The following is a 14982-nucleotide window of genomic DNA, read 5'->3' on the forward strand; positions in this document are numbered from 1 at the left end:
GAATCGTTCAGTGAATCGTTCAATGAATCATTTAGTGAATCATTTAGGGAATTGTTCAATGAATCATTTAGGGAATCGTTCAATGAATCATTTAGGGAATCATTTAGTGAATCATACCATTAATCCTGGTGCTTAATAATAAATTACCAAACAGCTAAATTATGGTACATTTCCAAATTATTAAGATCACTTACCATATTATATAACATTTGCACCCTTTTTGAATTCTTTGAGAACATTGGGGACTTCAGATATTGTTGTTCACACAAATAAACACAGTTTGTTTAATAAATGAATTTATTATACAAAGATAAAAAGATAAATCAATATATACAAGCAGTGAGGTGTGTGTGTGTGTGTGTGTGTGAGAGAGAGAGTGAGTGTGAAAGACTTGACCATGTGTTTAGCCTCGTGTAGCTAACTACACGTGGTGGAGGCCTAGCTTGTTGGTAGCTAAACAAAAGAATGTTATCTAAACAGAACAAAGGATTAGCTCTGTGTTTAGCCTCGTGTAGCTAACTACACGTGGTGGAGGCCTAGATTAGCCTTGTGTTGCTAGTATGTGTTTGTGAAAGGCCCTATAGCCTAGCTAAAGTGTGTTTGTTAGGCCTGATGGCTTGCTGAGCACATGGTAGGCCTTGATTAGCTTTGTGTTGCTAAGCAGACAAAAGCGAAGCTGTAGCTAACCCACTAGCTCATAACCATACTGAATCCACTGAAATCTTAATGACATCAAGATGTATAATAATGAGAACTATATGTTAGTAGTAAAGAATAAAAGAGAGAAGCATGCGCAGCCTATCTATTAAACAATTGAGAGAACATAGAACCAAAATAAATCAACACGCTGCGTGTTCAACAGTGTAACAATAAACCTGGGTTTAAATTCACACTATTTCAAATAAAAGCAAATTCCTAAGACTATCCTAATTATGCCCAAATGCCAAAATCTTACTTAATCCTGCCTTTAGCAAGATATGAAGAACTATTCGCTGGTGTAGTCTCGGGCCTCGCCGTGGGAGCACGTGAGCCGCTCGTGATGGAGGCGGAGAAACTTTCGGGTCCAGCGGAGCACTTGGGTGGGTCCCGTGGAAAGCAGAGGGTTCTTGGTCCGAACCTCAGCGTTCGTGAGGAAAAGTCTCTGATCAGAATAAGATGCACAGCGCTTTGAGTTAAAAAGGATTCAATCGCTTCTTAACTTTTAACTGCCTGGGCTGCAGTCGTGACGTCACTTCTAATGCAAGTAAACCGGTTGTAACTCAGGTTGAGTTTAAAGATCGCGCGACTCTAGAGTTTACCTTTGCCAAGGGTAAGGAGATCGCGCTGAGTGATGGATCTTGCAAGAAAGAAGACGTCTTTTTGGGGTGGAGAGCGCCTCTTTATACATCCAGATCCATCGGAAGCCAGACGTGAGAGAGCAAAGATGGAAGCGTTGTCCCATTGTTTTATGTTTCCTTGTATGATGACGTAGATGATCCCACCCACGCGTGACGTAGGTCACACGGAAGTGGACTGGGAATTGTAGTTCTGACACAAGATGGCGGCATGATACCTACAGATGTCAATGCGTGGGAAACCCTCGCGCTCAACCGCTCCACTTGGCGGCGCACCATCTTGAACGGCGCAATCTTTTCTGAGTCCAACAGGATTGGGGCGGCCGTGGAGAAGAGAAAGAAAAGGAAGGAGAAGGAGTCATCTCGGCAGCCAACCATTAGGTGCGAAACCTGCGGGCGACTATTTCGTGCCAGGATAGGGCTCATTAGCCACATGCGAACACAAACTCAATTGACATCTTGGTCATCTTCACTTGTGAAGGACGAACGTAAAGGCAAAAAACGTGGTGGATGAGTAGTTCTGCGGTCTCTTTGGCTGAGGGGAGCTTGGGCAGAGAAATGAAATGGGTGGTCTTAGAAAAATGGTCAATGACAGTGAAGATGCATGTATTGCCACCTGAGTTGGGGAGTCCTGTGATGAAGTCCAGGGCGATGTGAGACCAAGGTCGATGCGGAGTAGGAAGGGGTCTTAGTAAGCCGGCAGGGGGTCGACTGGCTGTCTTGTTCCGGGAGCATGTGTCGCAGGCTGCCACGAACTCCTGGACATCCTCCTTGATGGGTGGCCACCAAAAGTACTGCTGGATGAGAGCCAGGGTTCGGGCGGCTCCCGGATGACAGGCCAGCTTGGAACCGTGACCCCACTGCAGCACCTGAGTTTGCACATGACAGGGAACAAACAGATGGTTATGAGGAATATTGCTGGCGTTACCTTCACCGGGGTCCTGCTCCAGGGCCTTCTGCACGAGTGTCTCAACTTCTAGAATAGCGGCTCCCACCAGGCAGCATGGAGGAAGGATAGTCTCAGGTGGCTTGGACTCCTCTTGGTGGGAAGAGAACATCCTGGACAGGGCGTCGGGTTTGCCGGTCTTGGAGCCTGGGCGGTAGGAGAGCGTGAAGTTGAATCAGGAGAAGAAGAGAGACCAACGGGCTTGCCGGGAGTTGAGACGTTTGGCAGACTTGAGGTACTCCAGGTTTTTATGGTCGGTCCAGACTAGGAACGGGAGATCAGACCCCTCGAGCCAGTGCCTCCACTCCCCCAAGGCTAGTTTCACGGCCAGTAGTTCTTGGTTGCCGATGTCGTAGTTTCGTTCGGCTGGAGATAGCCAGCGGGAGAAGGAGCGTGGGTGGACCTTGTTGTCGTTGGCCCTCTGGGATAGGATGGCTCCAACCCCTGACTCGGAGGCGTCGACCTCGATGATAAACTGCTTGGTAGAATCGGGTATGGTGAGAATGGGTGCTGTGGTAAACCTGTGCTTGAGACTGGAAAAGGCTTTCTCTACTTCCTACCCCCACTTGAACTTGGTCCTGGTCGAGGTCAGGGCTGAGACAGGTCCGGCCACCGTGCTGAAGTTGCAGATGAAACGCCTGTAAAAGTTGGCAAACCCCAGGAAGTGCTGGAGCTCTCATCTCGAAGATGGGGTAGGCCAGTCAGCGACTGCCTCCAGCTTGAGGGGGTCCATCTGGATCTTGGCTGGTGAAATGATGAACCCCAAGAACGAGACAGAGCCTTGGTGGAACTCGCTCTTCTCTGCCTTAACGAACAGCTTATTCTCCAGCAGGCATTGAAGAACCCGCCGGACGTGACCCCGATGTTCCTCCAGGGAGCGAGAGAAAATCAAGATATCGTCCAGGTAAACAAAGACATTAAGAAAGTCCCTCAAGACATCATTAACCAACGCCTGGAATACCGCGGGCACGTTAGTCAGGCTGAAAGGGACTACGAGGTACTCATAGTGGCCTGTGGTGATGTTGAAGGCCGTCTTCCACTCGTCCCCTTCCCTGATCCTACCTAGGTGATAGGCGTTGCGCAAGTCCAGTTTAGTGAACACCTTGGCTCCCTAGAGTAGTTCGAAGGCTGTAGTCATGAGCGGTAGTGGGTAGCGGTTCTTGACTGTGATGGCGTTGAGACCTTGATAGTCAATGCAGGGGCGGAGTGACTTGTCTTTCTTCTCCACGAAGAAGAATCCGGCCCCTGCTGGGGAGGAAGAAGGGTGGATGATCCCAGCTGCCAGAGACTCAGTGATGTATTTCTCCATGGCTTGTCTCTCAGCGGGGGAAAGAGAGTAGGGACGTCTCTTGGGTGGCGCCATCCCTGGCAGGAGGTCGATACCGCAGTCATAGGGCCTGTGAGGGGGAAGGGACACTGCTCGGGTCTTACTGAAGACAGGCTTGAGGTCCAGATATTCCGGAGGCACATGAGAAAGGTCGGGAAACTCGCTGGCTGAGGGCTGAGGTGGTTTGGCGGGAGGCAGAGTGGAGTTCAGACAGGAGGCCAGGCAGGAAGGACTCCAGCCTAAGATGGTGTGGTCAGTCCAGTTTAAGTGGGGGTTGTGCTGCATCAACCAGGGTAATCCAAGAATAACGGGAACATGAGGGTTGTTCATGACGTGAAGTTGTATAGTTTCGGAGTGATTGCCTGAAATCCTTAGGGTGAGCGGGGTGGTGAGGTGAGTGATGGTGGTCAAGCCAGTGCCATTGATTGTCAGGATGATGAGAGGGACCTCGAGGGCGAGTAATGGGATTCTGAGATCCTTGGCGGTGGCAGAGCAGATCAGGTTCCTGTTCGCCCCCGAGTTGACAAGCGCAGGGACACATCTGCCGAGCCTGCCCACTAAAAGGACGAGCCCACCAGTGAATCGAGGGGCCCTGGTGGGCAATGCTTGGAACCAGTACCCTGCCGACCGACCGTTGCTCCCTGTTATCATCACTCTCAACAATCGACCGACCGTTGCTCCCCGTTATCATCACTCTCAACAATCGGCATGCCGATTGTTGAGAGTGATGATAACGGGGAGCAACGGTCGGTCAGCAGGGTACTGGTTCCAAGCATTGCCCACCAGGGCCCCTCGATTCACTGGTGGGCTCGTCCTTTTAGTGGGCAGGCTCGGCAGATGTGTCCCTGCTGACCGCAGTAGAAACAAGCCCCCGTGCTCCGTCGGCGCAGTCGTTCCTCCACTGACACCCGTACCCGATCTACCTGCATAGGTTCGATGGACAAGGCGGGTGGTGGAGAGGGGTTGAAGTTGCGGCGGCTCCTCTCTCTCATCCGTTGTTGGACCCACGCGTCAATATGATTGGCAAGGTCCATCAGGCTGGAGAGGTCTGACAGCAGTTCCCGCGAGACGAGTTGATCCTTGATGGCGTCGGATAAGCCATGTAGGAACGCGTCGACCAGGGCACTCTCGTTCCAACTGCATGACGCTGCCAACGTCCGGAACTCGATGGCATAATCCGAGGTAGATCGGGACCCCTGCCGCAGCTCCATGCGCTCTCTTGCTGCCTCCCGGCCGGACAGAGAGCAGTCAAATGTTCGCCTCATTTCCTCAGAGAATTCCTTGAGGCTGGAACAACAGGGCGCGTCAGTGTCCCAGACTGCCATCCCCCAATCCCTGGCCTTGCCGGTGAGGAGTGTGATGGTATAGGCTACCCAGGAATGTTCTGTGGGGAAAGCCAGAGGTTGAAGCTCCAAGATCAGCGAACACTGTGACAAAAAAAGATCTGCAGGTACCTGGTTCTCCACTGTAGGGCTGAGGCGAAGGGAGTCTTGGTTCGTGGAGAGCGGCGGTGGCAGGAGGTGAAGAAAGAGACGGCTGGGCAGGGGTAGGCAGGACTTGGGAGTGCTGGAGTTGTGGCTAGGAGGTTGAGTGAGTCGGACAGGGTGGCCAGGTTCTGAGTGATCTGCCGGAGTTCCTGTTGGTGGGTCCCGAGGAGAGCTCCTTGCTGCTGCATAGCCATTCTCAGATGGTTAAGTTCTGCTGGATCCATATTGGCCAGAACGTACTGTTAGGGGTGGCGAGATGTGGTGAGTTAGGATCCAATAGTAGAACACAAACCAGAAAATCCAATGAATAAAAAATGATTTAATTAAAAGTCCAAAAAGAGTCAACGAACAAAACAACAAAAATAATCCAGACAACAACGAGGTAGACAAAGGCAAAGTGCTAATATGAAAAAACAGGAAAAATAGTTCTGATAAAAACTGGAGACAAAAAACAGTGCAAAAAACAAAAAAAAATTGGCAAAACATAAGTGCAAAAAACTGTGGCTAAGACTAGGCAAAACAGAGAGCAAAAATCCAGGAAGCAAAAATTGGCACAGAAACAACATAAGAAACAGACAAGACATTCTGGCAAAGTCCCCGTCTGAGAACGGCCTATTTATACACAGCAGAGCAGACCAGGAAGTGAATGCCGGCAAGATGGAAGTCCCGTCCCGGATCTGGATTGCGCCGAACTGGGAGATAGTAAATCTCCAGAGTGGAAATCCGGGGCGGATCATGACACTGTTTCCTTAACACAAAACAGGAATCTGTTCTGAACTTCTGTTTTCAGATCATTTGCACCAAACAGTTTCAGAAATAAATGCCGAGTGTTGAGTTTCTCATTTAAACCTATAGTAGTGTAAAGCATTTAAAACAAGCTGTCATGAAACTCAATGATTTCTTTCAATAAACATTTTAATAAGAATATAATCATAGAGCTAATATTATGTAGCTTATAAAATGCTCTTACTGAGGGTTGTTTTTTAATTAGAGCCCAGCAGTTTTGCTGTCACTGTTTTCAAACTCAATTACTGTGATCTATATTGTGATTGTGAGGATGTGATGTATTGTTTTGCCACCTTGTTCTCTTCAGTTAATCAGTGTGGTGCTTTTACCGGTGTCTACAATAAGGAAATAATAGGAATAGAATACCTTTTCGAAGTTATCTGGACACATAATGTATTGCATGACTGGGTATACACTAACTGGCCAATGTATTAGAAACACCATCAAGAGCATCCCCTTGGCTCTCAAAACAGCTTAAGGTCTTCAGGCAACATGGTTTCCACAAGGTGGTGGAAACTTTCCTGTGAGATTCTGCTCCGTGCTGCCATGACTGCATCACATCATTGCTGCAGATTTGTCTGCTGCATGTTCATGCTGAGAAGCTCCTGTTCTACCACATCCCTAAAGTGCTCTTTTCTATTCCCATGTGGTGACTGGGGAGGCCACTATAGTACACTGAACTCATTGTCATGTTCATGGAACCAGTATGAGACTTGTGCTTTGTGCCATGGGAAGTTATCATGCTGGATGTAGTCCATATAAGGGGACTTAACTGTAGCCATAAAGAAATGGAACATACTCAGATTGGTTATGGTATTCAAACAATGTTCAACTGGGACTAAGAGGCTCAGTGTGGGCCAAGAAAATGTGACTACCACCAAGAAACCAGCGTGGGCCAAAAAACCATTACACTAACTCCAGTCTAAACATTTAACACAAGGCAGGTTGGGTTCATGGATTCATAATGCTGATGCCACATTCTATCCCTACAATCTGCATGTCACAGCAGAAATAGACATTCATCAGACCAGGCAGCATTTTCCCAATCTTTGACTGTCCTGTTTCCGTCAGCCTGTGCTCACTGCAGATCCAGATTCCTATTTTAGGTCTGACAGGAGTAGAACCTGATGTCGTCTTTCGTGGCCCAATCTCCTCAACATTCAACATACTGTGTGTGCTGAGATACTTTTCTGTTTAGTACTGTCGTAAAGAGTGTTCGAGTTATCATAGTGTTACTGTCAGCTCCAAGCAGTCTGCTAATTTTCCTCTGACCTCTCTCTCATCAACAAAGCTTTTCCACGCACAGGACTGCTATTCACTGGAGTGCTTTTATTTGTTAATACACATCATTTTCTACAAATTCGACACTCAGAAATCAGCAGATTCTGAAAAACTCAGTGCAGCCTGTCTGCCATCAATAACTCTTGTCATGGTCAGAGTCACTGAGATCATATTGTTTTCCCCATTCTATTCTTCTGTTGGATTAACTGAAGCTCTTGACCTGTATCTGCATGATATTATGAATTATGCTGTATTGTGTCACATGACTGGCTGATTGGATAATCACTTGCATGAATGAGCAAGTGTACTGATGTTCCTAATAAACTGGCCGGTGAGTGCATATTGAGTAATAACAAGCTTATAAGCCAATAGTCTCCCTGCTAGCGCTACGCGCATGCACACACACTCACACACACACACACACACACATATTACCTCCAGTTGTTGAATTATGCATGGATGCAATAAGTGTGGGAAGCACGTTGGAAATTACAAGAAACAACAGCTGCACCATTTCTGCATCTAATAAAAGATGAAAGAGATCTGAATTAAAAACAACAAACACTGTCCAAGCAATTAAGCTCATTACAGCTCATTTGCATCAATTCATTTATAGTGTAAATAGATCTATATATGGGCGGCACGGTGGTGTAGTGGTTAGCGCTGTCGCCTCACAGCAAGAAGGTCCGGCTTCGAGTCCCATGGCCAGCGAGGGCCTTTCTGTGCGGAGTTTGCATGTTCTCCCCGTGTCCGCGTGGGTTTCCTCCGGGTGCTCCGGTTTCCCCCACAGTCCAAAGACATGCAGGTTAGGTTAACTGGTGACTCTAAATTGGCTGTAGGTGTGAATGTGAGTGTGAATGGTTGTCTGTGTCTATGTGTCAGCCCTGTGATGATCTGGCGACTTGTCCAGGGTGTACCCCGCCTTTCGCCCGTAGTCAGCTGGGATAGGCTCCAGCTTGCCTGCGACCCTGTAGAAGGATAAAGCGGCTAGAGATAATGAAATGAGATAAGATCTATATATGACATACATGCAGTGTGGAGCAGTCATCTTTCAACTAACACTGACTCTGTGCTCTCACTGCTGCATTGGCTAAACATTTCATGAGCAAGGGAAAGGGAGTTGGGGGGGTCAGCTGAGGTTGAGAACACACACACTTATTTTCATTCAGTCAAATATGCAAGATGATAGCTTTTATCTCCATCACCCCCCACACACACACACGCAAGAAAGAAAGAAAGAAAGAAAGAAAGAAAGAAAGAAAGAAAGAAAGAAAGAAAGAAAGAAAGAAAGGCTGCAAAAAGGAAAACACAAAGAGAGAGATTAACAGACAGAGAGAGAGAGAGAGAGATGAAGTACATCACTCCAGGCTGTCTATGGGAAACAGAAGGAGACTCTGCAGTGAGGAATCAGAGGACGCACTTAAACTTTTAGCATGTGTCTCTAAATAAACATGACACTGCAAAAATCTCCATCTTTCATCCAAGTCCGACTACACACACACACACACACACATACACACACACAATGCTGAGGAAAAATGTAATGAGTCGATGAGTTTAATAAAGAAATGGAAATAGGAATGCACCAAAACAAAGCAGAGCATCAACATCAGGGCCTGGAATGCTGTATCACTATTTTATTAGGTTTAATATACACTGCCTGGCCAAAAAAAAAAAAAAGGTAACACACTCTAGTATTTCATCGTACCGCCTTTAGCTTTGATTGCAGCATGCATTTACTGTGGCACTGTTTCAACAACCTTATGCAACGTCACAGCATTTATTTCAGTCCAGAGTTGCATAAACTTTTCACTGAGAACCTGCGTTGAGGATGGGAGAGTCAAACAACTCTGTATAATCTTCTCCAGCACTTCCCAAACACTTTCAATGGGGTTAAGGTCAGGACTCTGTGGTGTCAAAATGTTTTCATGTGTGAAAATGAGTCCTCGTGCTCCCTGAACCACTCTTTCACAATCTGAGCTCTAATTTTATGCCCATGCCATCAGGGAAGAAAAAAATGTATTGATGTGATGATAAACTGGGGCACGGTGGTGTAGTGGTTAGCGCTGTCGCCTCACAGCAAGAAGGTCTGGGTTTGAGCCCCGTGGCCGGCGAGGGCCTTTCTGTGGGGAGTTTGCATGTTCTCCCTGTGTCCGCGTGGGTTTCCTCCGGGTGCTCCGGTTTCCCCCACAGTCCAAAGACATGCAGGTTAGGTTAACTGGTGACTCTAAATTGACCGTAGGTGTGAATGTGAGTGTGAATGGTTGTCTGTGTCTATGTGTCAGCCCTGTGATGACCTGGCGACTTGTCCAGGGTGTACCCCGCCTTTCGCCCGTAGTCAGCTGGGATCGGCTCCAGCTTGCCTGCGACCCTGTAGAACAGGACAAAGCGGCTAGAGATAATGAGATGAGATGAGATGATAAACTGGTCATTCAGTCCATTCAGGTCGTCAGTAGGCTTCAATATATTGCCCCATAACATTGCTGAGCCTCGACCTGACCAACTGAAGCAACCCCAGATCATCACACTGCCTCCAGAGGATTGTACAGTGGCTACTATGGATGATAAGTGCATCGCTTCATGCACTTCCTTTCTTACCCTGACACACCCATCACTCAGAATAGGGTCAATCTGGACTCATCAGACCACATGACCTTTTTCCATTGCTCCAGAGTCCAATCTTTATGCTCCCTATCAAATTAAAGTCTTTTCTTCTGATTATCCGCACTAACAAGTGGTTTCTTATGGCCACACGGCTGTTTAATCCCAATCCTGTGAGTTCTCGTTGCATGTGGATCACTATTGAACATAACCACGAGTTCTATTGTTGATTTTTTTTATTATTAGACTTCACCAAACATTTAAGTGATCCCTGATCACAGTCAGGCAAGATTTTTTTTTTCCTGACCACATTTCTTCCGCGAAGCTGCCGGTTCAGCACTATCCTTCCAGGTTTTAATAATGCGTTGGACAGTTCTTAACCCAATTCCAGTAACTTCAGCAATCTCCTTAGTTGTTTTATTTGTTTGATGCAGGCCAATAATTTGACCCACGTAACATCTTTTCCACAACCATGGATACATCTTCCACATGGATGTATAAGAAAAGAGAAGCTACTCACTGCATCAGTTAGGGTTAAAAGAATTGTTGCCAGCTGAAAAATTAATCAGTGCAGTAATTATCCAATCAAAGGATCTTATGTATTGGCTTATTTAAATCCAAAAGACACTTTTTTTTTTGCCCAGGCAGTGTATTTTGTGATTGGTGTATCCAGAGGCTAGGATACAGACAAGGCAGAAAATGCCTGTAGCTTTGAGCACTGAAGGCCCCCTGAAGGCTGATCACTTAAATCCACAGAAATGTCAAAAGCTGAAATGGAGAAATCCCACTGAGAGTATGTGATATAATGATGTTTTAATGAGTTGGAGAAGCACCGGCACAATCTTGATGAACAGGCTGAAAGAAAATTACTGAATGAAATTGTAGGCAGTTATCCTAAGTGGCACAGCAGGTAGCATTGTGCAGGGTTTCTATGCATATTCTCCCCATGCCCATGTGGGCTTCTTCTCAGTTCTCTGGTTTCCTCCCACCTGCGAAAACATACTGGGCAAAATTCAACCAAGGTGTGTGTCTTTCTTTCGTGTGTGTGTGTGTGGTGCCCTGTAATGGACTAAGGTCCCATCCAGGGAGTTGGCTCTTCCAGCCTCACACCCAGTGTTCCTGGGACAGGATCCAACCCTAACCAGGATAACGCTGTTACTGAAAGTAAGTGAGATCTAAGAAAAAGTCTTTTGAAAATCATCTGAAAATACATCAACATATATAACAATTAATTAAATATTTACATTAATAATAACTTCCAGTACTGTTAATAATTCAATGAAAACCAAGATTGCTACTTTCTTGCTGATTATTTAAAAGAAAAAATGTCTTTTGTTTGATTTGATTGATAATGTAATAGAAATGAATGTTAGATCGGAAGCGTGTTTATGTTTTTCTTTGGATGAACCCCTACCATCCCTAAAAACAGACGGCTTTAACTTTAGAGAGAAATTTCCCAGCACCAGCTCCATGAATATGGATATGGACTACACAGGGCCTTTCAGACACCTGAAACAGTTTGATCTGACTATTTTAACTGAATTACAGTTATGTACTGCTATATAACAGATTATGTATCATGGAAATGCTTAAATGATCAGAATATGAATGCATTAGTGTCCCTGATGAAGCCTGGTGGACTCCTGGTGAATGTTTACTGGTGAAGTTTGATGTCAATGTTGTTAACAGTTGGTACTGAAACAATTACACACATTTTCTGTAGCTACCAAACAAACAAACAAACAAACAAACAAACAAACTCCTCATTGATAAGCCTGTAGAATTAAATGAGATACAGACTATAGATGCACAGCAGGTAGAATAGAGAGCTGAAAGGGTTTACTCACAAATGTAGACAGGCCCGGTGCAAAAAATAAAATAAAATAAAATAAAATAATAATGTCCTTCAGTATAATTTCCGTTTAGTGGGTGTTTACATGCACAAAAATTGCAGTGAGTGAATAGTGCAAATCCAGCGTCGTTGCATAGGCTGACATATGGATGGCTTATAATAATAATGATAATAATAATAAAAAGAAGAAGAAGAGAAGAATCTCACTGCGTGTATTGCTTTGCAAAACAAAATTCCATCTGAGATCTTAATTACAGAACTATAAGCTATGTACAAATAAAAATAAAAATAAAAATCTTATAAACGTTTCACGCGCGTCCATCCATCCATCCTTCCTTCCTCTCCTCCTCCTCCCTTCTTTTTTTTTCCACTCTTCTCCATCTGCGACTTTTTCTTCCCCCCTCCTTCTTAACTCCACCCCTCCTGCTGTAATCCCCGCCCCCTTGCTTGTACTCGAAAGTCGATTGTTTTCTCAAATTGAAGGATGTGTTGTCTGTCCAATCAGCGAGCTTCGTTTTAAAGAGAGGCGGGATTTGCAGGATACGGGTAGGGAAGGAAAAACAACTCCTTCTCAGTGACTTGCGACGTCACAGGAGGGCACCACGTGGTGTGTGTGTGTGTGTGTGTGTGTGTGTGGCTCTCCTTCATCATCGACCTGCTTGGTAAATTTCTGCCGGCTGGTAAACGGGCATCAGACTAAAATGCGGTTGAATATCTTATGCGTTTTGGACTCTACTGTCTTTTTTTTTTTCTTGTCTCTAATCAAAGTGGCATTAGTGGTGTTTTGGTTTCTGATCTCAGCTCCTTCCTTCCTCTTTATCTTCATCTCATCATCTATTTATACATACTGATGATGAATAATTGAGGATAGGAGATGATCGTGCTCCAAAATCCAGTTTTGATGATGTGTAATGTGTTCACATTGCTAATTGTTTTATATCCACAAAACAGACATGTGGTCTTGACTAACAAATTTACACTGAGTTATTGAGTTCTCATCTCATATCATCTCTAGCCGCTTTATCCTGTTCTACAGGGTCGCAGGCAAGCTGGAGCCTATCCCAGCTGACTACGGGCGAAAGGCGGGGTACACCCTGGACAAGTCGCCAGGTCATCACAGGGCTGACACATAGACACAGACAACCATTCACACTCACATTCACACCTACGCTCAATTTAGAGTCACCAGTTAACCTAACCTGCATGTCTTTGGACTGTGGGGGAAACCGGAGCACCCGGAGGAAACCCACGCAGACATGGGGAGAACATGCAAACTCCGCACAGAAAGGCCCTCGCCGGCCACGGGGCTCGAACCCGGACCTTCTTGCTGTGAGGTGACAGCGCAAACCACTACACCACCGTGCCGCCGTTATTGAGTTCTGTTTCTGTTTCTCATCTCATCTCATCATCTCTAGCCGCTTTATCCTTCTACAGGGTCGCAGGCAAGCTGGAGCCTATCCCAGCTGACTACGGGCGAAAGGCGGGGTACACCCTGGACAAGTCGCCAGGTCATCACAGGGCTGACACATAGACACAGACAACCATTCACACTCACATTCACACCTACGGTCAATTTAGAGTCACCAGTTAACCTAACCTGCATGACTTTGGACTGTGGGGGAAACCAGAGCACCCGGAGGAAACCCACGCGGACACGGGGAGAACATGCAAACTCCGCACAGAAAGGCCCTCGCCGGCCCCGGGGCTCTGTTTCTGTTTATTAAGCTAAAATGCAATGCACACCTAACCTAATCACCATCTCAGTGTCCCAGTGAAGTCCTTCAGCTTTTCAACTAAAATCTGCATGGTTTTTCTTTTGCAAATGAGCAGTCGTTTTAATGGAAACCAGTTCACATGCTGTCCAAATTGTCATTATGAGGAGATTTGGTCTCAAACCAAAAAGATAAATCATGGATGCAGTGACATGGGGGAACAGGGGGGCAACTGCCTGCCATTGTCATTTTATGGAAATTCATTTTGCCCTAAAAAACAAATCAGATATCGTGCACGTCATTGTTGTGTACATAACCAGATGGGTCCCTGGCCTTTACCACCCCCTGAGTAAAAATCTGGTCACACAGACAGACCATCATGCATACAGAGCAGCTCTAAATTAAGATTTCAACATTTTCTTTTTGTTGTTAAATTAATAATCTAGTTGTAGACTTGCATTAAAAAAAATGTATCCGCGAGTGTTCTTTAGAGCAAAGTCGTTTGTTTTTCTCACAAATTTTTCAGTCCATAATTTTTTTTTTTTTAATTTAGGATTTTTGTTTTTGCCTCCCAAAAACCCTGAATAACCATAAAAATCCTTCCACATCATGGTAGCGCTTACGATTGGATTTTTTTTAGTCCTCTGTTGGACCAAAAATGGCGGCACGGTGGTGTAAGTGGTTAGCACGGTTGCCTTACAGCAAGAAGGTTCTGGGTTCGAGCCCTGCAGCCGGTAGGGGCCTTTCTGTGTGGCGTTTGCATGTTCTCCCCATGTCTGTGTGGGTTTCCCCCACAGTCCAAAGACATGCGGTTAGGTTAATATGGGACGCCCTTGAGCGAGGCACCGAACTCCCAACTGCTCCCCGGGCGCTGTTAGCATGGCTGCCCACTGCTCTGGGTATGGGTGCGTGTGTGTGTTCACTGCTTCAGATGGGTTAAATGCAGAGAGGAATTTCACAAGTGTGTGATGAATAAAGTTGTGCTTTCTTTCTTTAGATCCATCAATAAAAAGGTTCTTAAGAAAGTATTTTTCAATAGTATTATAAGAACCATTTTCAATATTTTTATTTTTAAAGGTGTGTTTGGTGTGACCCTGTCATCTCCACAGGACAAAACAGACCTCGTTATCTCTAACTGCATGTAGGCTACATTTATATTCCCCCTAAAAAGACATCCATCAGCAATTTAATCTTTATCTCCGTTCAGGCTTCATATTGGAGCTCCATATTGCAGCTCTCTCAGGGGACACATGAGGAGTCAGAAGGAGAGAGAGAGAGAGAGAGAGAGAGATAAGATATTGTCATTGTTCAGGCACACAGCTCGGCTCAGGAGGAACATCATGTGACTGCTTCCGCTGGCAAAGACATATCTTTATCTGCATTAGGGTCATCTGGAGGACAGAAATAGGGTGTGGAATGCAGGCTTTACTGGCGAGATCTCTTTAATCAACAATCTGAAATTCCAGATTTCGAGCAAGCAGGTCAACATTTTATCCGAGGAGTCATGTGTCACCATGTGTTTCATTCGTGAACTACTCCTGTAGCCTAATAATGACCACAAGTAATTGATTTACCAGAGCATTTACTGTGGCTCTTATTTCCCGGAAGTGAAACACTGCTTCCACACCTGACCTTCATGATTCCTGTTCTCTTCAT

At 45.7% G+C, this 14982-nt stretch overlaps 1 protein-coding gene across 2 annotated transcripts in view; it reads right to left on the reverse strand.

Moving 5' to 3' along the window:
- The window catches only part of gabbr1a (gamma-aminobutyric acid (GABA) B receptor, 1a), a 171868-nt gene that overhangs the window by 147582 nt on the left and 9304 nt on the right, over positions 1–14982 (reverse strand). The window contains exons 1-2 of one of the 2 annotated variants that reach the window (XM_060944268.1): positions 11610–11662; positions 7597–7683 (exon numbers count right to left, since the gene is read on the reverse strand). In XM_060944268.1, coding sequence (XP_060800251.1) covers positions 7597–7675 — 79 coding nt within the window. In that variant the 5' untranslated portion in view covers positions 7676–7683; positions 11610–11662. Of the gene's footprint in view, positions 1–7596; positions 7684–11609; positions 11663–14982 lie in introns of those variants that run through there. The other variant, XM_060944267.1, reaches the window with a different exon arrangement.

This window comes from Neoarius graeffei, chromosome 17 (assembly GCF_027579695.1).
Source record: "Neoarius graeffei isolate fNeoGra1 chromosome 17, fNeoGra1.pri, whole genome shotgun sequence".
NCBI lineage: Eukaryota > Metazoa > Chordata > Actinopteri > Siluriformes > Ariidae > Neoarius > Neoarius graeffei.